The 26873-nt window shown below is 30.9% G+C and overlaps 1 protein-coding gene across 7 annotated transcripts in view; it reads left to right on the top strand.

Annotated features, from left to right (window-relative positions):
- GABRG2 (gamma-aminobutyric acid type A receptor subunit gamma2) overlaps positions 1 to 26873 on the top strand; it is a 151616-nt gene that overhangs the window by 33983 nt on the left and 90760 nt on the right. For 4 of the 7 annotated variants that reach the window (XM_074229966.1, XM_074229943.1, XM_074229958.1 and 1 more), the window contains exons 2-6: positions 8233 to 8384; positions 10166 to 10233; positions 12274 to 12494; positions 15047 to 15129; positions 17727 to 17864. In XM_074229966.1, coding sequence (XP_074086067.1) covers positions 8233 to 8384; positions 10166 to 10233; positions 12274 to 12494; positions 15047 to 15129; positions 17727 to 17864 — 662 coding nt within the window. Of the gene's footprint in view, positions 1 to 8114; positions 8162 to 8232; positions 8385 to 10165; positions 10234 to 12273; positions 12495 to 15046; positions 15130 to 17726; positions 17865 to 26873 lie in introns of those variants that run through there. The other 3 variants (XM_074229986.1, XM_074229976.1, XM_074229949.1) reach the window with 2 other exon arrangements.

Raw genomic sequence — 26873 nt, 5'->3', positions numbered from 1 at the left:
AATCACTTTGAGAACAAAGAAAGAAGAGGGATAGGAACTATGGTGAAACAATAACATTAGTGGAGCAGAGAAGTCAATTTTTTTGTGAAATGGAATATAATGTAATTAATTAGGATATTTTAGGACTTTCATATGACTTTTTTGATGAGTTCAATTATTTATACTAGTTTATTATATCTATTAAAATTAAAAGATCATAACTCAGAAGTGTACTAAACAGAATTATGGTATCTGAAGTCACAAAAGAAGAAAATTATTTACTTTCATGTCTTCCCTTAAGAAAACCTATCTAGGTATTACAGATAAATTGAATTTGGCTTACATTTCAGAAATCCAAAGAAGATACAATATGAACCATAAATTTTTGAACATCAGCATTTGATCAGAAAAGCATGTTACGTTTAGTCAAGTAAATCATGTCCAATATCTATATCTGTGTTCATATTTCCACCAGGTCAGTAGATCTGAATGTTTGCTATTAGCAATACACACAACTTCCTCTTATTATTTGTGATTATGTCTGTTCAGTTACAGAACCTATGAATGAAAAAATATAACGTAATATTATTAGTTCTTAACATATATTTATTTTGATACTTTTAAAGATTGATGATTTTATCAGTGTTACTCCATCCTCTGACACAGACGTCAACCTCTCCATATTAGAATAATGAATTATTCTGGCCAAGAAAATATAAAATCTCACAACTAACTTTCTAGTTTCTCTTAAATTTAGCTATGCTAGTCCTTGGATAAGAAGCACATCTTATTTTCAGGTCCATATTCCATATCATTCTTAGCATGGTTACTTTTACTACTTATATTTACTTCCATGCTATAATTTTTGAGAATTCTGCATTATATACAAGTCATGAATAAGAATTGGGTTGTCTTCAGCTATGTATAAATATGCCTAATCTATTTTTAACATAATGGACAAAACATCATCCAACTAATGCTTACTGTGTTCTTTGATAGAGCACTATCCCAAATTGACTCCTGACTCTTACCTTTTCCTCATTGAATTTGGGACTTTTCCTCAATCTTAGATTTGGTCACATGAGCAAATCATTTTTTTGTTTTGTTTTTGTTTTGTTTTGTTTTGTTTTTGTAAGGTAATTGGGTTAAATGAATTTCCCAAGGTGACTCAGCTAAATAATTTTCAGATCTGATCAGATTTCTAGAATGAGTCCTCCTGACTCCAGGATGGGTGCTATATCCACTGCACCACCCAACTGCCCTCAACACTTGAATAATTCTTACTTGAGTCCCTAAGGCTTACTACCACAGACAGAAAAGCAACAACAGCAAAAAAATACCTAAATCAAGCAAAACAGTATCTTTTCATTTGGTATTTGGTCTTCAAACTCCCATAAATATTGTAGAACCAAATATTTTGCCTAGAGTGTTATAATTTGAAAGAAATAAGATTATTGGAGTACAGGTCTTTATGAGGTCAAATATATATATGAGCTGACATTTGCCTGTTTGAAAAAAATTGAACCAGATAATTCTGTTTAAATGGAATATTCTAAAATGTATACAGATTTTCCGACTATTTTTGTGTTATGAAAAAATGATCTTTATGAAAGGGGTATTAAAGACATAGGTGGGGGCAACTAGGTGGCCCCGTGGATCAAGCACTGGATTGGGAGTCAGGAGGATCTCAGTTCAAATTTGATCTCAGATATTTAATAATTACCTAGCTATGGGAACTTGGCCATTTACTTGCAAAAAACAAAAACAAATCAAAACAAAACAAAAGCCAAGAAACTGAGGGTGTAGTAAAAATTTTTGAGTGAACCAGTTGCTGATTTCTTTGATCACTGATAACACCAAGATTTTTTAGTGTGAATAATGAAATTTTCTCCTCAATATTCTTATGTGTTTTATATTGAATTAGGGTGATTAGGGAAATGAAATAAATAGGAAAAATATTTTTAGTAATTTGCATTTTTGTAAAAAATAATTTTTGAAAAATGAGCTTGCATAACTTAGTTATGCTAGTATTTGCATAATAAGAACATGATCTATTTCTAGGTCTATATTACAAGTTATTCTGGCTTATCAAAAACTGTTATAGCTTACCTTTTCATTTTATAGTTTTGGATGATCATGTCTTATATCCATGCCATTAGATCAATAATGGTAGTTTTAATCTTGTGGAACAATGTGGGAGCAGAACTAAGATGCCACCATCATAAAAGACAAAACATTATCTGGCCAAGACTTACAATTCCTTTAGCCAGAGTGCAATTCAAATACTGTGTTGAATTATTCATTTGTTGCTTTCAGTTCAGGTCTAGTATCTTTAGATTTGTGTAGTACTACAAGAATTTTAAAATACTCTTTATCTCCATCTATACCATTTATCCTAGAAAGGATAAAGTTATTAATATTTTGTGTTTTGCATTCATGATTTCCATTGAGTCTAATCAGATGACTGCTATAGCACATAATTTTATCTAAGCTATAGATGAAGCAATTGAACCTTAAGTTAAATGACTTCTCCCTGGTCTCATTACTAGTAAGTGTGAGATGCAAGTTTCCATTACTACAAGTTCTGCTTGTTACATCTCTTTTAAAGTTAAGGAAAACCTCTGCAGAAACATCTATGTATGTTTTAATTGCTTTTCTCATATATTTTGAACTTTATTAGAAACCAAGGATATCATATGCTGCTAATAATTGACCATTGAGGATAGCAGCTGAAAAGCAAGAACAAAGTCATGTTATGTATCCTGTTATATTCACAACTCAAAAAAGTTGGGGTGTTTGACTTATAGTTAGACATCCTCAATGTTTGGGAAAATTTCACTTTATAAGGCCTTCCTGAGGTATCATGACCTTAGAATCAGTTACAGCTCACTGATTTACACTGAACATTAGTGAATATTGGTTCAGAACCAACTGGTATTCAGCCAGTTGTTGGCAGCAGGATTTTTATGTCACTCAAAGATCCTCAAAGAAATATGAAGTCAGAATAAATTTTCCTCAAGAGACATTGGGGAAAGGGTTTTAAAAATAAAGGTATTAAAGGGAAGCAGTAAAAAGTCAGAGACATCATTACTGAATGCCACTGTTTAGAAATGACAATTGAAACTTTAAAACCAAGAATTAATTCACGTTTAGAATGTCCTTTAATCTGTACTTATTAGGATCTTGCATCTCATTATCTTATGTACAAGGAAAATGTCACAATAGATAAAGATGAGATCTATTCATATAAGATAGTCTAAGAATAAAGGATATTATTTTGAGGTCTGTTATTATTTTGGGGCTATTTTTAAAATTATGAACTTAACTGTAAGTAACAAAGATGAATATAACCATATAGAATAGAAAGAATTATTACCCTATATTACCCTATAAAACATTCAACTATGCATTGTATATAGCTAAATAATTTCAAAAATGTTTTTCTTTTTGGTGTCCCTTTTTGAAATTCCTTTTACTCTTTTCTGTATATTTTCAAATGCTTCATTGATGCTGTTTTTTATTCATTTGTTTTTATTCATTGTAATTCCCAAGAGTGGTCAGGTCAAAACCTGTAGGTCAGTTTCATATTGCACAAAAATACTTGCCTGGTCTTGGAAAATTACAAATTACAAAATGGTTTGGCATTATTGACCTTTGTGTTAAAAGCTAATTTGAATATACAAAGAAACTATAATTTTATCAGCAATATTCCTCCCATAAAGCATACCATATTTATTTTGAGAAAATAAGCATAAATGCTTATTTAGATAAATCCTTAGAGCATTGAGCATTAATTTTCCAGGGTTTTAAATAGCTAGAGAGATTCAGATCAAGGACATTATCTTTGTGACAATGCCAAAATAAATCTTTCACTAAAATCTTCATATATTAAATGGTAAGTTTTTGAGAAGAAATAAAAAAATGGTATATCACATTTTTTCATAAGTACTTTTTTAAATGGATTAATTCACATGTTATGAGCCTCGGAAGGTTTATTTCCTTGTAATTGTCAAAATGTTGTTTTCCCTCTCTCTTGTGCTCAACATACTATTAGAAAAAGAGAAAGAAAAATGAATCTGCACCATTACAACCAGATAAATTCTCTTATTGAACATGTTTTCATAAAAGTCTCATTTTGACCCTTGAATTCATTATCTCTCTATACAGACGTAGATAGAATCCTTCTGTCTTGGTTTTTCCAGAGTCATGGATAGAGTGATATCAATAACCCTTTATATCATAACTAATTATTCAGCATATCAGGCCACCACAAAACCACTGGCAATGATAATGAAAATGTTGCATTTATTTCAAACAGCACTGTAATATAACTTTTGTTGTAACTTTTGTAGGTTATAACCTGTAGTTGTGAGACCCTGCTGGTCAAAGAGAATCCCTAAAGCTCACAAAAGCCAAAGCTGAATGAGACAAAAATTTTTTTCTCTTTAGAATGAAACAAAATCCTGGAAAACATCCCAGATTATGCATCTGCCCCTCTAATTTAGAACTCAAAGTAGAAAGCTCTGGGGAAGAATAGCTTAGTGTATTTATAGTATGGAGTTCATTATTTTTCTTCCTGGAAAACATCTGTGTATAGTTTTTTCCCAGCCTACCTTGGATGAAGGCCTGCAGACTTTATCTAGGGATCTCAAAACAGGAAATGGAGCCCTTTCTGTGTATATGGTGTGCATTTCTGGTAAGCCACAGTATAACTAGGTTTTCACACTGAAAAAGTAAAGACTAGAAAATTTTAAGGAGCTGAAATTCAGTTAATGATGCTCCCCTTTTTGACCCATTTCTTTGTCAGATTGTGGATCCTAAAGTGAATGACCCCATGAAAAAAAGAAATGTGCATTAAGTTCTGGGAAAGTAATGTTATTTAAAGTGATTTCCATATGATCTCTTCATTTAAAATGTTTTACCTATTTATTGGTTTATACCATTAATCAAGTACCTTTTTACATAGGGTACTGAAGGTGCGCTAGAAACAGGTTTTGTGTACAAAGGAAAATGAGAAAGTCAATTGAAGTCACATAGAAGGCCAGCCCCTGAGAGTGATATTCACATATCCTTAGTGATGTTTTCCTTCAAAGATATGTATGGATTATTGCTCATTGTATGGATCCATTGGCTCACCAGTGAACCCTGAGATGGAATAATCTGTGGCTCAGGAGGTGTTTGTAAAAGGTTTTCCTGATAGGGAAGTATGCAAATTTCTAAGAACAAATATTGTAAATTTACCCAGGAATAGTGAAAGTGGATATCCTTTAACTGGTAATTCCTGAGCTAAATTTTTGCTATAAAAAATCTGAGTTTCCAAAAATAAAGTTGGTAGATTTTTAACTTCCCGATCTTTCATGTTTGGGTATGTTTTTCTACCCAATCTGATTCTCAGAAATTCATGTCCAGACCCACATCAGAGCTATTGCAGGCGACAAAGTCAAAAGAATATTGGCATAGGAGTCAAGAGATGCAACTTCTATAATTAATTTGATGATTACCTAGTGATGAGCAAATTAATTCCCTCCATTGGTTCCCTGTTTTAACATCTGAAATGTTGGTCTGAAATAAAATTCTTTACAACTCAAATGATCTATGACCTCAGAAAGTTTCAATCTAAAGGGAGGACTAGGACAAGTACATATATTAGATTTAGGAACATTTCCAAAATCATTCTTTATGAGTCAAATACATTGACTGGACTTGGAAATATCTTTTATAATGAAGATATTTCTATTGTAATAAGACTTGTCATAAGGTTTTATTTCTATGAGACACTAACAGGCAGATTCACTAGAAGGTTGATGAACTAAGGCCAGAACTACAGGAAAGGTATTTTCTTGGCCAATAAATCCCTTTCCTGCCTGGCAAGATGGGCTTTCCCTGTGTGAGCTGGTGGATGTTTTCCTGAAGGTGATAAAGCTTTGATCAAGCCCCAGCACTCAACAGGGTTTGGGGATTGGCCAAGTCTGAAAAGATGTCCAGCACAGTGCCATCTCTTCAGTATAAACTCAAAGAAATTTAATTAATTGAAATTGATGTTATTTTAAAGGGTACAGAAAACTGGGAGAGAAGAGATTTTTTTATTGCTACAATATGAAAATCTAAAGTTTCCACTTTTTATGGAATATCCATTAAACTTTATCTTAAGGCATTCTAACATGATGGAGGTTGGTTGAAAGGTTATCCTATTTCACTCATTCTCTTTTTTATTAATTTTTTCTATTTTTTTCAGTTTTTGCAAGGCAATGAGATTAAAGTGACTTGCCCAAGGTAATTATTATTGTGTCTTCGTCAGAATTTGAAATCAGGTCCTCCTGACTCTAGTTCTAATGCTCTATTCATTGTACCATCCAACTGCCCTTCACTCATTTTCTTTCATAATTTATGTTGGATTTTTGTTTACTTTGATGATATTTAATTGTGTGAACTCATGGGCAGTTAGGCAGCAAAGTGGACAGAACACTGGTCTTGGACTTGGGAGGATAGGAATTTGAATCCATTTTCAGACATTTGACATTTATTGGGTCTTAGCTGTGAGAACTTGGACAAGTCACTAAACACTGATTGCCTTGTATCCAGAGCCATCTCCAGTCATTCTGATTCTAAATGGGGCACTCCACATGTCTCTGGAGGGGAAATTGAAGCTGGTGACTTAAAACAGCAAGCCCTCACTCAAATTCAATTCACATGGTTGTCATGTCATCACCTTCCTGATGTCATGGTAATGACAGAATGAAGGGATGAACTTCAATTGTATAAGTGACATTAATCATTCAAGAAACATTAAATACTTTCTATATGCTAGGCACTGTGCTAAGTGACATTTCCAATAACCCAGTAAGCCTCTTGAAGATGGGTCTTTGCCATGGTAACATAGCATACTGGGTACATTATTGTATTTAGTGATGATATCCTGTATTCCAAATCCACCTCAGTTACTTATTAACTACTTGAAGAAGAGCAAATAAATCAACCTCTTTCTTCTTGTTTCCTCATCTTTAAAAAAGAGGGGTTTAGGCAACAGTAAAGACTTGGAACCCTATTTCAGGTCTGGGATTATATCATATGTGACCATCATATCTGTGTGAAACAGCAGGCCAAGTCAGTCAGTGATGTATCATCAACTCTTATTTATCTAACAGGATGAACTCAGTTGACTTGTTCTTTTAATAGTCTTATAATATGAAAACTATTTTCTCTTTTATGATTAAGAATGATTGTCATGGTCATGAAACACTGCAGTAATCATTTTGAACAACGATTGTCATCATTCAGTCCTGTGGATGTAGATAGGATGTAGGAATTTAGTGAAATTATAGTCCTAGAAGGGTTTTTTTTTTCATGAGAAAGAGACAAATGATGAGAAATAATCTAATATCAGAGATTTTTATTGTAGTATTCATGAAACATGAAGTGCATTGAGAAGGTCCGTGGTTTGGAAATCCAACAAGAACAAGCTTATCATGTAAAAGACACCTTGCATTTCTAACTTTGAGGGTTTGCAAAATACTGAAATAAGAAGTAGCATTTCCTTGCTCTTCAGCCAACAGAAAAATTGATTGTTTGATATTTTAAATAGTCTTTTGTGGTACTGAGTAAAAGAGAAATGAAATTCTTTTCACTAAATGCAAATGAAAAAATGCAAGCACCCTGAGTCAATATGTATTTGTGTATGTGAATTTATGTGCACTTTAAAAAAAATGCAGCAAAGATCAAACACTTCCCCAGTACTTTACCTATATCAGGAGTAGATGCTTGACAGTTTGTAGGAGTGAATCTAATTAAGAGTCTTTTCTTCTCATTAATCTACTGGATCAAATTAACCTCTCAAAGCAGGGAAATGCAGACTACACTCAAAAGCTACACACTTAAGCATTTATACATCATTTAAACCCTAACAAATGACACTAAGATTTCTTTTTTGACTATCTTTCTCTTGACTTGAAATGTGGGAGGAAAGAGAAGAGGAGTAGAAATATCAAAGAACGGAGAAGATTCTTAAATCCTGGACTATGTATAGATAGATGGTCAGGCTCATCAAACTTGGAAGTATTTCATTAAATTGGAGAATGCAATTGAATGAGCTATGGCCATTGTCAATGTGATATAAGTACATAACTAAAAATCCATTGATGAATATTTTCATTGTGCACTTACTATCCATGAACATGTTTTATTTGTTACTTTAATTGGATGCTAAAGATGATATGGTTTTTCTGGGAATTTATTATTTATCTTTTGTTCTTTTAGCCTCAGTAGTCAAAAATCTGATGATGACTATGAAGATTATGCTTCAAACAAAACATGGGTTTTAACTCCAAAAGTTCCAGAGGGAGATGTCACTTTCATTTTAAATGGCTTACTGGAAGGATATGACAACAAGCTGAGACCTGACATAGGAGGTGTGTTCTCAGCTCCTTTCCTAATGTTTCATATGAAAGTAGCTATATAGAAAATAGAGACCAAAAGCATTTAAGAGTTTTAGTCATATAATGGACATTCCCTGGCCCCTTTTATGCCAATGACTCTATGTCAGAAAATCTGAGAGGCTCAGGAATCAAGAGGCTTTAGGAAGGGACATTTATGAAAGAAACATTTTGGGAGGGGAGAATGGAAATAACATTTTTAGTGTGATCTATGAATTTAAGGATCAAAATGCAAGGAACATATAGCAGATGACAAAAAAGGGGAGACAGACAAACTTGAAAGTACATTTGGGAGTTACATAGAGTAAAGATTCATATATTACCTAGGAATTTCTGGGAAACTTGAAAAAGTGACCAAGCAAGGGAAATTATGAGATTCAAATGGGAAAAATGAAAGTAAAACAGTTTGCAAATTTTAAAACTCTTTGGAAAAGACTATTATTATTATTATTATTATTATTATTATTATTATTTTATTACTATTAGCCCACAATTACCTGGCATGTGGTCTAGCAATATAGGGATAATGTCATTGCCTTCTATGTTACTGCTACTAAATTAAGCAATAATGATAGTGTGACAGTAGTGGTAAATGTTTAAAAACATTCGGGGTTGTAATAGTGGTAAAATTTTATGCTTTACTCACTTTAAAATTTAATATGAATTATCATACTTTCTTTAATCTAGATATTCAGCAAAGCAATGAATTAAGTCTTAATTTCTAGTAGATACTAGTTCTTCAAAATTGATTAAAGTTACTCCACCATATCCTTATAATATCTAAATTTAAATCAAACAGAGCCATGTATTAGGAAATGGGCACTATTTGACACATGCTAAATGTCAGTACCTTCTCACAGACTGGTATGTGTTGCATTTGGTACTCTAGTATTGTGGAAAGATTTGCAGCTTCTGTTCTTTTTCACTGGTCAGAGCAGTATGGGAAGAATCAAAGAAATTTTTAGGTCTATAGAACCTTGAGAGGAAATGTGGTAGAGGGGATAAGAGTCTGTGCTTGAAGTTAGGATAGCATTGAATTCATATCATATAATAAATGCTAACTGATGGACCTTAGTCAAGGAATATAATCTCTCACAGGGAACACTAAAGCTATAAATTATATAATTTTCCAATTATCAAACAAATTAATATATAGAGTTTTCTGTACTGATGATATTGTATCAATAAACAAAAAGAAGAATGTTTTAGTGAACATTTAGTTCAATTCTTAGTGATCCACATATTAGGAGAATGGGCGGAGAAAAAGGCTAAGATTTGCAAAGCTAGTTAATGCATGAAAACAATTCTTCATCAATTTGTTGAAGTACTGCATTGTAATATTCTCTATACTTGTAACTTCAATTTTAACCATTTAATTAAATTGTTATTAATCTTTAACATACATAAAAGTTATACTGATCACATTTCCTAATCATGTTCATTGTAGAATGGACAGTTCATCATGGCTAAAGCAAAATGCATGAAATTCAGCAAAGAAAAATGTCTCCTAAGTTGTACATTTTGAATAAACATATTTTTGAAAGGAATAATCAGTTATAAGTCCATAATTTCCAATTTCTGAAGAATAATTTCCTGTTAAAATTACATTTACTAAAAAGGTTATTGTATTTATTAATTGAATTCAAGTTAAATATATATTTCTATCATCTTAGATAAAAATTAGCGATCATGTGTTAAAATTATACCATTTAATAAATTAATATTTATGACCTTTATTTTTTTTGGTTTCTTCACAGTAAAGCCAACATTAATTCACACTGACATGTATGTGAATAGCATTGGACCAGTGAATGCTATTAACATGGTGAGTTTCACATATTTAGGCTATATTTTGTAACTAAACCATATTAATTTAAAAAACTGATAATCTGAAAAGTCATTTGCATTTTGTTTAAATTTTGTAATTATCAAAAATTTTCTCAAATTTCCAACAAATATTTCCTGAGTGATTCTGGTTTTCAAGACACTGTTCTAGATACCGCAAAGGAAATTTCATTTTTGATTATTAGACTACTGTTGGAAATGTTGTAGATGAATATGCAACAGTAAGATATAACAAGTATAGCCAGTATACTGAATTCCCTAAAAGATAACTGTTTGTAAGACTATAGGATAAAATTTAATACCTTATATGTCATTTTGTCTATTATTTATACCAGAAATTGTTTATTATTTTATACTTAGAAATGGTTCCACAACATTTTATTAAATACCTTAAATTATACAATTGAGACACATGGCAATTAGTTGAAAGATTTTAGAAAATAAGTCTGATTCTCATTTTTATCTTTTCTACATGTTAGAAAAGCAAAATAAGTGAATACTATCTCTGATTCCTGTAATTTTCTTCTAATATCTATTCTAATTATTTATGTAATTTGATGTTTAAATAAAAGTTTTATAAACAGTAAAATGCAGTGAAAATGTATTTTGTAAATGAGACAACATTTTGACTCTATAATGCCCTCTCTATCCCAGGCATATGCCTTACTTTTAATTCCTCAGATATGGAATCCTCTACATTGATATATGGTGCTTCTACATCTTTGCCTAAAATCTCATATCTAAGCTACTTTAATAAACAGGAATAGTATCTCATTTTTGTGATTCCAAATTCAATTAGTGTTTTTTTCTGATATCCAAAATATCTCTTTTTATTACAAAGTTTGAAATTTTGGATTTCATGTATAGTAGTAGTAGTAGTAGTTCAAGGAAAGATAGGGCATCCACAAGAACTCTTTCCAAATGGTAGAATTTGATAAAAATGGATATTATGTACCTAGAATTTTGTTTAATTGGGTTCATTTCCTCATTTAAGTGAAGCTAAGTGTGAAATTAATACTTTAAGGAGAATTTTGAGCTTTGATTAGCACCAAAGGATATTGAACTGGCTGACTCACATTAGTGCTGGATTCTTGTGAAATAATTTGCTTACGAATATCTCTTTGTAATATCACTCTTTTATTGCTCTTAGGGAATTATTCTTTGTTTTTCAAGGCCAAAAATCAAATTTCCATTGTAATTTAAAATTAGTTAATAGAATCAACAAATAAAAGTAATTTCTTCATTTGGGAAATGGCTTAACAAACTATAGTATGTATACATAAACACACAGACACACACCCACACCCACACACATGTGTATATATATATATATATATATATGTATGTATATATATATATATATATGTATGTATGTATGTATGTATATGACTTGTAACACTATTGTTCTATTAGAAGAAACCAGGAGGGATGGGAATTCAGGGAAGCCTGGAGGGATTTGCATGAACTGCTGCTCAATGAGATGAGCAGAAGCAGAAAAAAACATTATACACCCTAAACATGGGGTGATGATCAACCTTGATGGACTTGCTCATTCTATCAGTACAACAATAGGGACAATATGAAGCTATCTGTGATGGAGAATACCATCTGTATCCAGAGAAAGAACTGTGGAGTTTGAACAAAGACCAAGGACTATTACCTTTAATTTAGGAAAAAAAAAACTGCTATCTTATTATATAATTTTCCTTCTTATGCTTTATTTTTCTTCCCTAAGTATATGATTTCTCTCTCATCACATTCATTTTGGATCAATGTATGCCATGGAAACAATATAAAGACTGGCAAATTGCCTTCTGTGGGTGGGGGGCAGGGGAAGGGAAGCAAGATTAGGGGAAAAATTGTAAAACTCAAAATAAATAAAATCTTTAAAATAAAAAATGTAAAAAATAAAAGTATTTTTTTCTTTCTTGTAAATTCTGTAATTTGGAGGAAAGATGATGTTAAATATCTTTCCAATGACCTTAAACTGATTGCCATCATGTTTTTCTTTAAAAAACAGGAGTATACGATTGACATTTTTTTTGCGCAAACCTGGTATGACAGACGCCTGAAATTTAATAGTACCATAAAGGTTCTCAGGCTCAATAGCAACATGGTTGGGAAGATTTGGATCCCAGACACTTTTTTCCGGAACTCCAAAAAAGCTGATGCACACTGGATCACAACGCCTAATCGCATGCTCAGGATCTGGAATGATGGCCGTGTACTATATACACTCAGGTGCTTTTATTCTGTTAAAATTTTGTGCAATATTAAGGAAAATTAAGAGAATAATATTTTCAGTACTTAAATGCACAATGAAAAATATCAGTGCATTTTAGGTAGAGACCAGCATTCTAATATTGTCCATTGCTAACCCTTTAAGTTTGACAAGTTCCTGTAGATATCCACATGTGAAGAGAATTGTTGGCAGCAATCCTATTATGAATTAATAATAGGGTATTCTGTCATGCTTTGATAGCATTTATTATTGCCTTTATACCAATAGCAACATATGTATCCTTTCTTTACTCTTATTTTATAATGAGTTCCACTAATTGAGAGCCAGGGAAATGTGACCTAAATAAACCATATCTAGGATCAATGAATAGTTTATGTGCTTTAAAAATGCCTTGGTTTCAATAAAATTCATTATTATAGAGCATTTCTTATTGAAGATCCCTTATTTTTGACCCTGTCTAAATTACTATTATGGATAGTAGAAAAATGATAGAAAAATCATTTTAACTTTCTTTTATTGTTGGTCTGCACAATGACAAATGTTAAGCTTGACTGATTATTTTTTCTATTGATTTGGGCTGGTTAATTGAGTGCCATGTATAAACAACTTTTGAATTACTTGAAGGATAGATGAGTTAATGTATGAATTTTCTGCCATGGAATATTTATATTAAAAGAAAGTTTAAAAATGTTCCAAGACAAGTTATCTCTATGTATTTTTTTCTATATAAATACTGTCAAATATTTATTGAATTCATAGTTTCCTGGATTGGTTAATTTGACAATTATTAATACTTGAATTGGGTGGCTAGGTGGCTCAGTGGATAAAGCACCAGCCCTGGAGTCAGGAGTACCTGGGTTCAAATCCAGTCTCAGACACTTAATAATTACCTAGCCATTTAACCCCATTTGCCCTTAAAAAAAAGAATACTTGAATCTCAAATATAGCAATTATTGTATTCATTATTATATAATAAATTCTAATCACTACATAAAAATGTCTGGTCAGATGATTAGACAATGAAACACTGGATGAATGTTATAGACACATTTTCAAATATTTTTATTATTTAAAATCCTAGCATTTTATTTATAAATGCACTGCCAGTCAATTTGGATTGTGCAAATTTAAACTAATATATATATATATATATATATATATATATATATATATATATATGTGTGTGTGTGTGTGTGTGTGTGTGTGTGTGTGTGTTTGTGTGTGTGTATGTGTGTGTATTACAGTTGCTAAAAAGTAATTTTTAAATTAAAGAAATTTAAGTTTTAAATTTTAGTCATACTGATCTCACTGGTATTAGAAAAACAGTCTTGTTTATAAAGATATGATTATTAGTTATTCTATATTCATTAAACATATATTTCAATATTAGACAAGAGAGGAATAATTGCAACTAAAATCCACTGGAGTTAGAAATGTATCAGATATATTAAAAAAGTAGAACAGATTTTATGAAATATTAAATTAGTTTCACTATCTGAAGCCAAATTAGCATTCTCTTCAAAGGACAGTATCTTATACTATTTCTCAGTATTAATTTGTCTTTTCTTATCAATCAGACATCAAGAGTATTGACATCATTAAATAAAATAACACTAAGATAACTACAAGTAATTTGTCAATTAAGTCTTGAATAAAATTGTGTATGGGCATAGGGCTATACTCATTTCATTTCTTTCCTTTTTTCATACTTTTCTTCCCTCTTCTGATGTTTCCTTATTAGTCTATGACAGGTAAAATTAAATTAAGGATAGAAAGTCATGATTGTTGTAATATTATCTTCCTTTTTTGTAATTAATGATGTTATGTTAAAGAAAAATAGTTTGCAAGCTGGAAAAGAGATTATCTCTTTCCCAGGCACAATATAATCTCACCAAATGGAAGCCATTAAGGAGTATGATTTAGAAATTTTAAAGCAAATAAGCATTAAGAATATATTTAATTGACATGTACTAATCGAGAACAATGACATTCCAAATATATTAATTAATCTTTAATTTATTAATTATTATTTATTATTATATATCATTACATATTATTATTTATTGTTATTTATTAATTTATTTTTATTATCCAAATATATTAATTAATCTTTAATTAGGTAAGAAATTAATTTAATTAATTAATAAGTAAGACATTTTTTAACATATAAACTATGTGTGTACTATGTACTTTAACACTATTTTTTTCTCTTAAGGAGACTAATTATGCTCTCCTGAGATCTTTCCCTATACTATTTTATCAATAATTAATAAACCAGGAAAAAGTCATTTCTAATATTTGTCTGACTAAATGATCACAAAATCTAAATTGCTGTATTGAAATAAAGAATATTATTATTCTTTGGTTTTTATAAATGAGAAGAATAATGATGTAATTCTTAAGTTGGACATTATTTTCCCCTTCTTATTTCATTCTTGTCTGTTCACAAGAGGTCTATTTTCTTAGGTCAATGATTGGCTGTCAATACAATAGAAATTTTAATTAGTTTTTATTTTGACCAATATAAACATGAGAAATTTTCTTTCCATAGGCTGACAATAGATGCTGAGTGTCAGTTAAAGCTACATAATTTCCCAATGGATGAACATTCCTGCCCCCTGGAATTCTCCAGCTGTAAGTAATAAATTCCTTTACATGTCATTTCCTCGGTTAAAATAAAGAGATAAAAAGAAGCAAGTTAGTGCTAATTATTTAAAAGACCATGGTAAAGATTCATATTTGTGTTATAGAAATAGTTAAAAAATTATTTAGAATTAAAGAAAACATTAAACAACAACAGCAACAAAACAACAGGATTCTTACCACTTGAGTAATTCCAAAATGTAAGAAGCTGTCAACAAAGGTAGAACAGAGAATTTGCTGCTTTAAAACTTTCTACAATTAGAGGAGTTAATGGCTGAGAATTTATTTGCATTTTAAACAATGAGTGTGGTAAAGTACTTGAAATGTATTTGTTCTCTTAAGAGCAAAAGATAGATGACAATTAGGAAGAAAAGTTGGAAAAGAAGATTCTTACTTCAATTAGGCATTGAACTACATAACTTTTGATTTCTCTTCCTACACTGAAATTCAAATATTACATATAATTATTATTAGTTCAATTTTTATTTTACATATTCAAATATATTCTTATCTATCAGATTCACATTTTCAACTAGCCCAGATTATTAAAATGCACATACACACTCAATTTCTCTCTTCTAAGTCTAACTTTTCTTAAATGTTTCCTAAATTGTGAAGAAAAACAAAGCAAAACTAAATTTTTAAATTTTATATAATTCTTCATAATTGCTCTAAAAATTTTCAGATATCAGAGGCCCATGTAGCAACCAATGCTTGAATTCTTATGAAAGATAAAAGTCTAAATTTTGTAAAGAAAGAAACAGTTCCCTTAACTAGACTGTCATTTTTGATTCCATCAAGTCTCTGACTTGTTTGTCAACAAACTACAATGCTACCAGACATTTCTTGAACAGTTATAATAGCATATCCAAAAATAAAATTCAAAATCAACTTTAAAGATTCCTTAGAATCTTTTGTCACAAGTAAGGTACCAATCAATTCCAAAAAGGCTTTTCCTTTTCACTCATTATTTGTGCCCTTTATCTCATTAAATTTTTATATTATCTTTTATATGAGTTGCATTTATTTATCTTTATACTTGTTTTGCTACATCAATACCAATATCCCAAAGTAGAAAAAGTGCCTTAAAGGCAGAGATGATTTCATTTTTTCTTTTTATCTGTAGTGCCTAGAATAAAAACCTGACACATTAGAGCCATTTAATAAATATTTAATGAATTGAATTTCTTAAAATAAATGTGAGAAAATAGTTTTTAAATTTTTTAAAAATATTTTACAGCAGCCCATTGATTTATAGAATCTTTATTATTATAATGGATAAACAGAAGTTAGAGCTAGAGGGGAAATTAGATATTACATTCTTAGAAACATGATGTCCTGGAATATGATAAATTCTATTAATAATATTAAGTGATAATCATAATTCATCAGGAAAAATATTAGAGATAGTACAAGAAACATTACATTCATCTAAATTGCCTTTAGTAAACAGTTTCCTGCTTATATTAAGACATTGATTTGTGCATCTCCTTAAAGCTTTCCAAAGATAAATCTTCATCCATTGACAAATCTAGAAATCAAGCAAAGATGTCACCAGTTACATAAGTTTTCATTTTTTGTCTATTGAATTTTTATTTTAACTTGTAACTATCAATGACTTCATGCATTTAATAACAAATATAAAATCTCCAACTGCCTTAGATCACAGATGTTTTCTTACAATTTATATGTGAGTGAATTTAAGAAAGTTACTAATTTATATTTGAATAGAAGAAAAAGTTAAGGCTTATTCTGAATACTTTTGAGTTGTGAGCTCTTCATTTTTAAACTTCTGTCTTTGAAATACTAAAATAAAAATAAGCCTACTCTATAATAATGTAGCCAAATTCAACTTACATGTGAGTAATTCCCCAAACTGATTTTTGCCATCAATTTTCACTTACCAACATTAAACTGATTTCTCTTCTCCTTCTTATCTCCTTCCTGCAATTTCTTGTAGGCTCATGTAAAAGATAGAAAAATGACCAAAAGTCTAGATTGAAAAATATATATTCTACAAGATTAGAAAATTTGTTCTGGACAAGTGACTCTTAAGCAATTATGGATTTTTCCAATTGGGCAGAGTTTTTGAAAGGTGACATGACAATAATCCTTTCATGATGCATTTCCTTCTGTATTGTAATATATATAAAGAAAGAACAATGAAATACCAGAGTCAATTATATGAGTTAATTCATAAAAACTAAAGGTTTATCCCACACATGTCACCTTTTAGTCTAGTACTGAAAAAATCACTTAACTTTTGTGAAAAGTTGCCTGATGATGACGCTCAGTCACCTCAGTTATAAAACTTTAATTATAATAACAGCCTCTATCTTTAAAAAACTCAATCCAGCAAACATTTATTAAGCAGCTTCTATGTAAAAGTTTTTTTTTCCCTCACAAACGCTCAAACATTAACTTCATAGAGTTTACACACTGTTGTCAATGTCAAATGAAACAATATATTTTTAAAATCCTAGGTAAATTTTAAAATAGTATTTTAAAAGCACAAGATTTATTTTCCTTTTAGAACATTAAAATTGCTCTAAATAATAATTATAAACCTCCCTTTCATTGTGTGGAAGATGGCTACCCACAGGAAGAAATTGTTTATCAATGGAAGCGCAGTTCTGTTGAAGTAGGAGACACAAGGTCTTGGAGGCTTTATCAGTTTTCATTTGTGGGACTGAGAAATACTACTGATGTCGTGAAGACAACTTCAGGTAAGATAGTAAAATCTTTCTTATTCAGAAAGATGCAGCAAGAATGAAAATGTGACTAGCCATATTACAATACTTATTGCATGTGAAAGTTTTTGATCTGTTTTATATTAGTCTAAAATATGAAGTAAGAAAATACAGGCTGAATAAAATTATTATATTTTCCTAGAGAGAATCATACTGGGATTTGGGTAATTCAGTTTGAAGGAGATAAATATCATCATGTATTCACTGAGCTAGTGGTTGGCATCATTTCTTATAATAATAACTTTCAATCTAGTAATTAAAACCTATTGTGTGATTCATTAGAACCTGTCATGGCTGTTAGGGATCTATACTCATTGAAATAACCTTTATCAAAAGTATTCAATAAAATTTAAGATTATCAGTCAGGAATGACTAAATTTTCAGCAAAAGTAGAAACAAATGCATGATTTCTTGATCTGGATAACATTATATGTTAATGAAATAAGAGAGAAATATGCAATATTTTGTAATAGGAGTTTTCTGAATTTTGTTAATCTGAAGGTTAATAGAGTCACATTTAACTCTTCATTTATGAAAGCAATTCTTTTGATATATCATATCAGAGGAAATGAAATCCTTTGGTCTGATAGTACTCTAACTTCCCTTAAGTAAAAGAATACCTTTATTTTTTTCCCAGTAGTAGTTTGTATTGATTTGTAGTCTTTGCTATTTTCTGCAAGTATAATTTTAGAAATTTGTGAACTCAGATGAATATAACAATACAGTATGGTGCTACTTCCATTAGCAGAGTAAAAGTAATTGAGTTGTTCAAAGATGTAGCCAATGATATTGCTATCATCAATATCATGTTTTGAATAAATGAATAGATCTAGGGCTAATAGAAATTTAGCCAGAATGTTATAGCAAGTGTGAAAGGAAGGATGAAATTATGGTGTTTCCTTTCTATAGAATATTACTTATTGACATTCAGGATGAATCCAGAAGATGAAATGATTTACAGAAAGGTGATAGTCAAAGTGCATAAATGCTCACAATGTCTGCAAGAATGTGACAAAAGCAAAAAAAATGATCCATGAACATAACTTTTCTAATATTTAAATGAATCAATCTTGATCTCTTTGGCTCTCTTCACTTCTTTGTATTGCAAACCTACATCCTTTTATTCCATTTAATTTCTGTCCATTTCTTACAATACATAAACCACAGCAAAAAAAGAGCATTTTTTAATCATCTATTATATTTCAGGACTCATGGGAATACCAAATGAGGTAAAAAAAAAATAAAATTCCTTGCACCCAAAGATCTTTCAGTAAAATAGGGGATGTAAAATGCTGACAGATATCCATACATCATTGTCAGGGTAAATATATATATCATATTGGATTTGGGTTTGGGAAAGGTTGATTGCAGAAGATGACATTTTAGCTTGTCCTTGAGGAATAACAAGGAAATCAGTAAGAAATGATGAGGAACAGCAGGTTTCTAGGCACAAGGGACAAACATCAAAAATGTCAATAGTCAGGAATAAGCTAGAAAATATTCCCATTAAGATCAAAGGTGAAACAGGAATGCCTGTTCTTACCACTATTATTCAACATTGTTTAAAAAATATTGCCTTTTGCAATAAAGAAAGAAAATGAAATTAAAGGAATTAGAATAGGCAATGAACTAACAAAAATCTCACTCATTCCAGATGATATGATTATATATTTAGAAAGTCCTTGAAATTTAACACAAATAATTAGCAACATTGGTAAATTTGCAGGTTATAAAATAAATCTGCGTAAATCATCAACATTTCTATATATTACCACTATAGTCCAGAAGCAAAAAAAATACAAAAAATACCACTTAAAGGAGCTATAGACAATGTGAAATAGTTAGGTGTGTACATGCCAAGATAAACCGAGAAACTATATGAATACAGTTGAAAACAGGTTTCACACAAATAAAATCAGATCTAAACACTTGGAAAAAATGTCAATTATTCATGGGTAAGCCAAGCTAAAATAATAAAAATGACAATTCTACTTAAAGTAAATTGCTTAGTGCAATGCCAATCAAACTATCAAAATAATTTTATAGATTTACAAAAAATAATAACAAAATTCATCTGGAAGGACAAAAACTTAAGAACATTAAGGAAATTAAGGAAGAATACTAAGGAAGGTGGCCTAGCTGTTTCAGTTCTCATATTATATATTATAAAGCTACAATTTTGATGAGCTGCTTGATAACATGTTAAGGAAAAGAGTAGTACAATAGATTGGAGATGAAAGAAATGGTATTAAATGACTGTAGTAATCTGCTTTTTGATAAACCCAAAGATTCTGGTTTCTAGGCTAAGAAGTCACTTTTTGACAAAAACTGCTGGGAAAACTTGAGAAAAGTATGGCAGAATCTGGGCAAAGACCAATATCTCACATACTATGCCAAGATAAGAATGAAATGGGTACAGAATTTAAATATATAATGGTGATACCATAAGTCAATTGGAAGAACAAGCAATAATATCTCTCTTAGAGCTGTGTAAAGGGAAGGAATTTATGACCAAACAAGAGATAGAAAATATTATACAATGCAAAAATGAATAATTTTGATTTCATTAGCTTAAAGTTTTAGTATAAATAAAAATAATGAAACCAAGATTAGAAAGACTTCATAAAACTGTGCAATAATTTTAACAGCTTGCATTTCTATTAAAGGTCTCAATTTTTAAAAAAACCTAAAAAAAGGTCTCATTTTTAAACTATATAGAGAACTGAGTCAAATTTATAAAAATATGTCATTCCCCAATTGGTAGTTATCAAAGGATGTGAACAGGCAGCTTTCAGGTGAAGAAATTAAAGCTATCTCTAGTCATATGAAAAAATGTTCTAAATTGTCATTGATCAGAGAAATATAAATTAAAACAATTTTGAGATAACACCTCACATCTATCAGATAGTCAATATGGCAAAAAAAGAAAAATGTGTTGTTTGACAGAATTGTGAACTTACCCAACCATTCTGGAGAGCAATCAGGAACTATGTAAAAATAGCAATACAATTATCCTTGCCCTTTGATCCAACATTACTACTACTTGGTCTGTAACCTAAAGAGATCATAAAAAAGGGGAAAAGACCCACATATTCAAAAATATTTAGAACAGTTCTCTTTGTAGTGGCAAAGTAATGGAAAATGCCCATTAATTGTGGAATAGATGGTATTGTTGTGTATGAATATGATGGAGCAATATTCTTCTGTTTGAAATCCTGAAAGGGAAGATTTCAGAAAAGTCTGGAAAGACATACTTGAATTGATGGTGAGTTAAGTGATCAGAACCAGGAGCACTATTGTACAAAGTAAGAGTAACACTGTGTGATCATGAAATATAATGGATCAAGTTCTTATCAGCAGGACAGTAATCATAGACAATTTAAAAGTCTTGTGATGGAAAATACTATCCATAATCAGAGAAAGAACTGTGGAATCTGAATGCAGACTAAAACATACTATTTTCCATTAAGAAATATTCTTTTATACTTTATGTATTTTAAACCTCTGATGGGTTTTTTTTTCCTTTTGTGCTGATGTGTCTTTCACAACAGAACTCTTATAGAAACATGTTAAACATTGATATGCATGTATAACCTATATCAGATCAGTCAAGGGGAGGGGAGAGTGAAAGTGGTGGAGAGAAAAATGTAGAACTCAAAAACTTTCAAAAATGAATGTTGAAAACTATCTTTGCTTGTAGTTGGAATAATAAATAAATTTAAAATTGAAAAGAAAAAAATGAAAATATTCATAATCAAGATATGGAATCACTTATTCAAAGAATAAAAACAGTTTAATATCATTTGATTGCTCAGTTCATAGAGAGGAGTGAGTTGCATCAAAACCTGAAGGTAGAAAAGAGCTAGGTTATGAAGGATTGTAAATGACAAATAATGGATTTGATATTTGATGCTGAAGGAGATGGAAAACTGGTGAATTATTTTAAATGGTGTTCAGGAATGTCATGGCTAGACCTGAACTTCAAGAAAATCAATTTAAGAGCTGAGTGGAAATGGATTGGAGTGGGAAGAGACTTGAAGTCAGGGGAACCAAGTAATTAACTCTTGCAGTAATTCAGGTGAGAGGGGATAAGTTTCTGCAGGCCTGAACCAGGCAGATAACACTGTAAGTGGAGACATTCAAGAGATATTATAAAGTAGAATTAGTAGAACTTGGCAGCTAATTGGATATGAGTTAGTAGGATGTGAGGTGAGAGACAGTGAAAAGTTCAGAACATTTTTTAAGTTGTGAGCATGGGTGATTTGGAAGATATCAGTAACCTTGAAAATAAAAGAAACATTAGGAAGAAAATTCAGTTTGGGTAAAAGATGAGTTCAATTTGGGGCATATTGAGTTTAAATTGACTATGAAACATTGAGTTCAAGTACTGTAGATGTGGTACTATAGGTCAAAATCATTAGATCTAGATGAGTTGTTCTAGGAATTATTAGCACAGAAATCATTGAACACAAAGAAGTTCATATCTCTAAGAAAAACAGCATAGAAGAACAGTAGAGGGCATAGAACAAAGACTTGGGAATCTCCCATGGTTAGAAGGGAAAACCAGGAGGAAGAGACAGGAAAGGAGATTAAGATGGGGAAGTCAAATATGAAAGAGGAAACCCAAGGAGAGAGTATAATCTTGAAAACCTGGAGAAAGAATTTATCAAGGAGAAGAGAATGTGACTAAGAGTTTCAAAGACTATAGAGAGAGGTAGAGGATGATGAGAATGATAAAAAAAATTCAAGTTTTGTAATTAATAAATCTTTGGTAACATTGGAAAGATATTATTGGTAATTTTGTTTGTATGAAAAGATTTAGAGTAAGACTGTAGAAAAGATAGTATTGAATTGCCTATATATTCAGAGGACATTCTATGGGGGAAGGAACTTTAAAAATGTTACTTGTGAATGATTTCTTAGAATCTAGAATCATGCTGATTCACAATTGTATTTTTTTAAAAGAAAATTCTACAGCACCTGACAGTCTGGACAGTATATCCATAGTACTTCAAGAGGAAAAACACTACTTAAAATATGAAAGTTCAGACTGACTCTAATAGTTACTTCAAGATAAAATGAATAAATTAAAATGGGTTGCATTATGAGAGTACCCAGGTATCTGGAGACAAGAGGCCATTTATCCTCACATAGACTTTCTCCATGAAAAGCAAGTGATGAACTAAAAATATAAATTATTACTTTATAAAATATGCTCTCCCAATACTACTAATCGTTCCTGGGAAATTGTAGAGATACCCTAATGGGGCAGACATTAGATTTTTATTCAATTCAATCTCTATATTGAGCCAATTAAGTTCTTTAATATGATGAAATGATTTCTGAGAGTAATGATAGTGGAAAATCCCAAACTTGAGGATTCATTTACACCCTACTCTCCTAATGATTTCATATATTTCAGTGCACTATGGTGCCATTTGTTTGATTCTGTTTGGAGGAGTGGCAGAATTTTAATTTGCAAAAGAAAGTAAGTAACATCTTAGATTGTTGCTTTAGATAGCTGCTTTCACAAATGGCTAGAAAATGATTCTATGTGTTAATTTCACTCTGATGAATAGTTTATCCTTTCTTATGCTTGCTTCTACTTTGAAAACATAGTTACACTCTACCCTTTTTACAAGTACTGCATGTGTTTCTGTGTATCTCTCTCTGTATGTGTGTGTGTGTGTATGTGTGTGTGTGTGTGTGTGTGTGTGTGTGTGTGTGTGACAGAGAAAACTTGGTAAGTTCCTTCAGAAAATAAAAAATATGGAGATTAAGAAAATTGAAAAATAAAACTGATACATCCTTGTAATTAAAGAATATTATGAAATCATAACAAGGTACACATCCTAGCTCTAAAAACATGACCTTAATAGGATAATAGTTTGAAAGTCCATTGTGCTTGAACCATTTAAAATAAATAACCTGCAATAGTGGGACTGTTAGTATGGCTCAACTTAACTAAATAAAAAAAGCATAACTGCCAGAAATATTACAGATTAATTAGACAGTAAATAAAGCATTTACTATTGATAGATACTCTCCAAAAAGATGGGGATCAAAATATCAAAAATGAAGATAGTTCCTGGTCACAAAACGTTTGCATTCTAATGTGGGAAAATAGAACATGAAAGGGATAGGGGTAGGTTCTCATGCCAGGATACGATGGTTAAATCTGGAGTTGAAGCAGCAAAAGGCAGCAGAAGATAGAAATCTGACTTGAGCTTTCCCAAAAAAGGAAGAGCTTACTATTGGGAGATGTGGGACAAAAGAATATTCTGAAGGGAGGACACAGATATGAAAAACATTTTAGCACATTAGAAAACATATCACTTCTTATCCTTACTCTAAGCAGAAAAGAGGATTCTCCTTAAATTTACCTATGACACCCTCACAAGAATGAAGTCTACATTATGTTCTGATTCCTAATTGGGTTCGAATATCTAAATTTGATAAGGAAACTCTTTGACAAGGGAAACTACAGAAATTACATTAAAATATTTGCTGTTGAACATCAACTTCAAATATTTGATAATAAGATCAAATTCCAAAATGTAGATGTTTGTCAAACTATAAAGTATCATATGAACCTAGGCTTTGAACATCAGTGGTCCATAGTCATTCTGGGGCTACAAACCATAGAATGCCAAAGAGTATTGAGAGGAAGTATCTGCAGTAGAAAATAAAAAATCAAAAATCATAAAATATTTCAATGAATGAGAGTAATTTAAGAAAACAAATTGCACTCTATAGTTGATTGGTACTGGGGACAGAACAAAAGAGAGAATCACATGGGATTAAAGAGAAGAGAGACATATTATGTCTGATAAGAAACTATTAACTTTCTATAACCAACTCACTATATACTTCTTCATTGTCTAGTACAGTAGAATTCTTGGCTTTTGGGGACTCTGAACATCAGGGACTTCTCTGCTTCAAAAGGGGACGATATACTAGAGTATTCTCATCTATTATAAGATCTTATGGGAATGTGAGTGGTGAAGTATCAACTCCACTTGATATAAATGTAAAATATAAATAAAAATGTAATAAAGTGAACCACATGCAATGGTTCTCAATTGTTTTGTGGGATAGAGATCATGTTTTCCCTCCTGGCATGTTAATGTGGCAGGAGTAGCAGCAAGTATCAAAGAATGATTAATTATCTTCTCTTGCCAACAACTTCCAGAAGGCTGTTTCCTTTGGGAGGAATCCAGACCACATGGTCAGTTCTCTCGGGAAGCACAACCGTCAGCAGTTAGCCATTAACACTGGGCTGCTAGAAGGTAGGCTTGCCAAAAGTGTGAGCAATCATTTGAGGAGTTTCAATAGTATGTTCTATATTTTTAAAAAGATTTATTGATGTGTTTTGCTTTCACATTACAAACATTTACAGATTACTCCCACTTCAAAAGAAGTCTTAATACAAATTAAAACAGTTAAATAAAACTAATAATATAAAATAAATAATACAATATTTTCACCTAAAAGTACATACCATCATACCATACTACAAATCTATGGCAATCCATACCTCTCCATTTTATATATACATATATATATATATATATATGTACATATACATATATATATACTTATATATGTATACATATATATGCATATATGAATATGTGTGTATATGTGTATGTTTGTATCTGTGTTTCCGTATGCCTGTGTGTGAAATTCTATTTTTTTCCAGCTAACTCATAATACCATGAATGGTGTTTTCAAATCTTACAGTAAATTCACTTAAACCCTTGTATTTAATCATGTGAAACTGGGAAGGAAATAAGAATATTAATAAGGAAATGTCATATAAGTTTTATTTGGAACATGAGCAAAACTTCTAATGTGGGTGGGGGAGAACAGTCAAATTTATGACATATTTACAAAGTATTATTTGTACATAAATATTTTACATTGTAAAATCTTGGGCCAAATGTATGTAGAGAATTCTGAATCAAGGTCATATGGTTGAAGATGGACAATAATTTAATATAGTTAGAGCCACTCACTGGCCATGGCATTGGATAAATGATTCAGATTATTTCCCCTACTTATCTTTAAATATAGAAATTAAATTTTAGTATTACAGATTAAATACTGGAAGGAACTACAGAGACCACAATGATACATTTTATAAATGGAAAAACTGAGTTCTAATTAGGCAAAGTGACTGGATAAAGGTCAACCACTCAAGCACAAAGTCAATTACTTAATTATTCAAGTACTTCACATAGTGCATTATATAAGCATGTCCTTTAACTTTTCCCCTGTATCATCCTGATGCTTTGGATTCCATTGTTATAAGCAAAGTGCCCAGAACAGAGGAGTTAAGAGACAGTCAATGGATTAGCAATGTGGCTTAGATGAAAGAGCTTTACTCTTCAAATCAGGAAGATCTGACTGAAGTAATTACTAGCTATATATGATAGGATGAACTTTATCTTTGAACTCTAAACACCCCCTCTTAGATTCTAAGTTTCCAAGAAAGTGCTGACATATATTGGTTTAGGGAGTTTTTTCATCTAGGGTTTTTCAGTATAAGTGAAACTACAGATCTAAACTTTGTCTCTATTCCTAATATGGAGAATGTGACTTAGTGGATAGAAAGCTTGCCTCAAATTCAAGAAGATATTGGTTAAAGTGACACATTTCTTATACACTGACTGTGTGATGTTGGTCAAAACTTTAGTCCCTCCAAACAACTCACTAAAATGTTAAGTTGCACATCAGATCCTGTTTTAGACTGTCAGAGGAATCTGTCAGCAGAAACTATCTAAGAGAACAACAAAAAAGAGATTTGGGAATTATATGCTTCTGTAAAATGAGTTGTAATCTACTTTGTTGAAGTCACTTTCACATTGATGAGATTAGAGATATATTCAGTTGTGTTTTATTAAAAATCTGATTAGACATTGAGAGACATACAGAAAATAGAGACTGTCAAGGAAATTAGATAATATTCCATATAGTGAATAT

This window comes from Macrotis lagotis, chromosome 1, assembly GCF_037893015.1.
Source record: "Macrotis lagotis isolate mMagLag1 chromosome 1, bilby.v1.9.chrom.fasta, whole genome shotgun sequence".
Classification (NCBI taxonomy): Eukaryota; Metazoa; Chordata; class Mammalia; order Peramelemorphia; family Peramelidae; genus Macrotis; species Macrotis lagotis.
The sequence above is the reverse complement of the archived record's forward strand: the minus strand, read 5'-3'. Positions and strand labels throughout refer to the sequence as shown.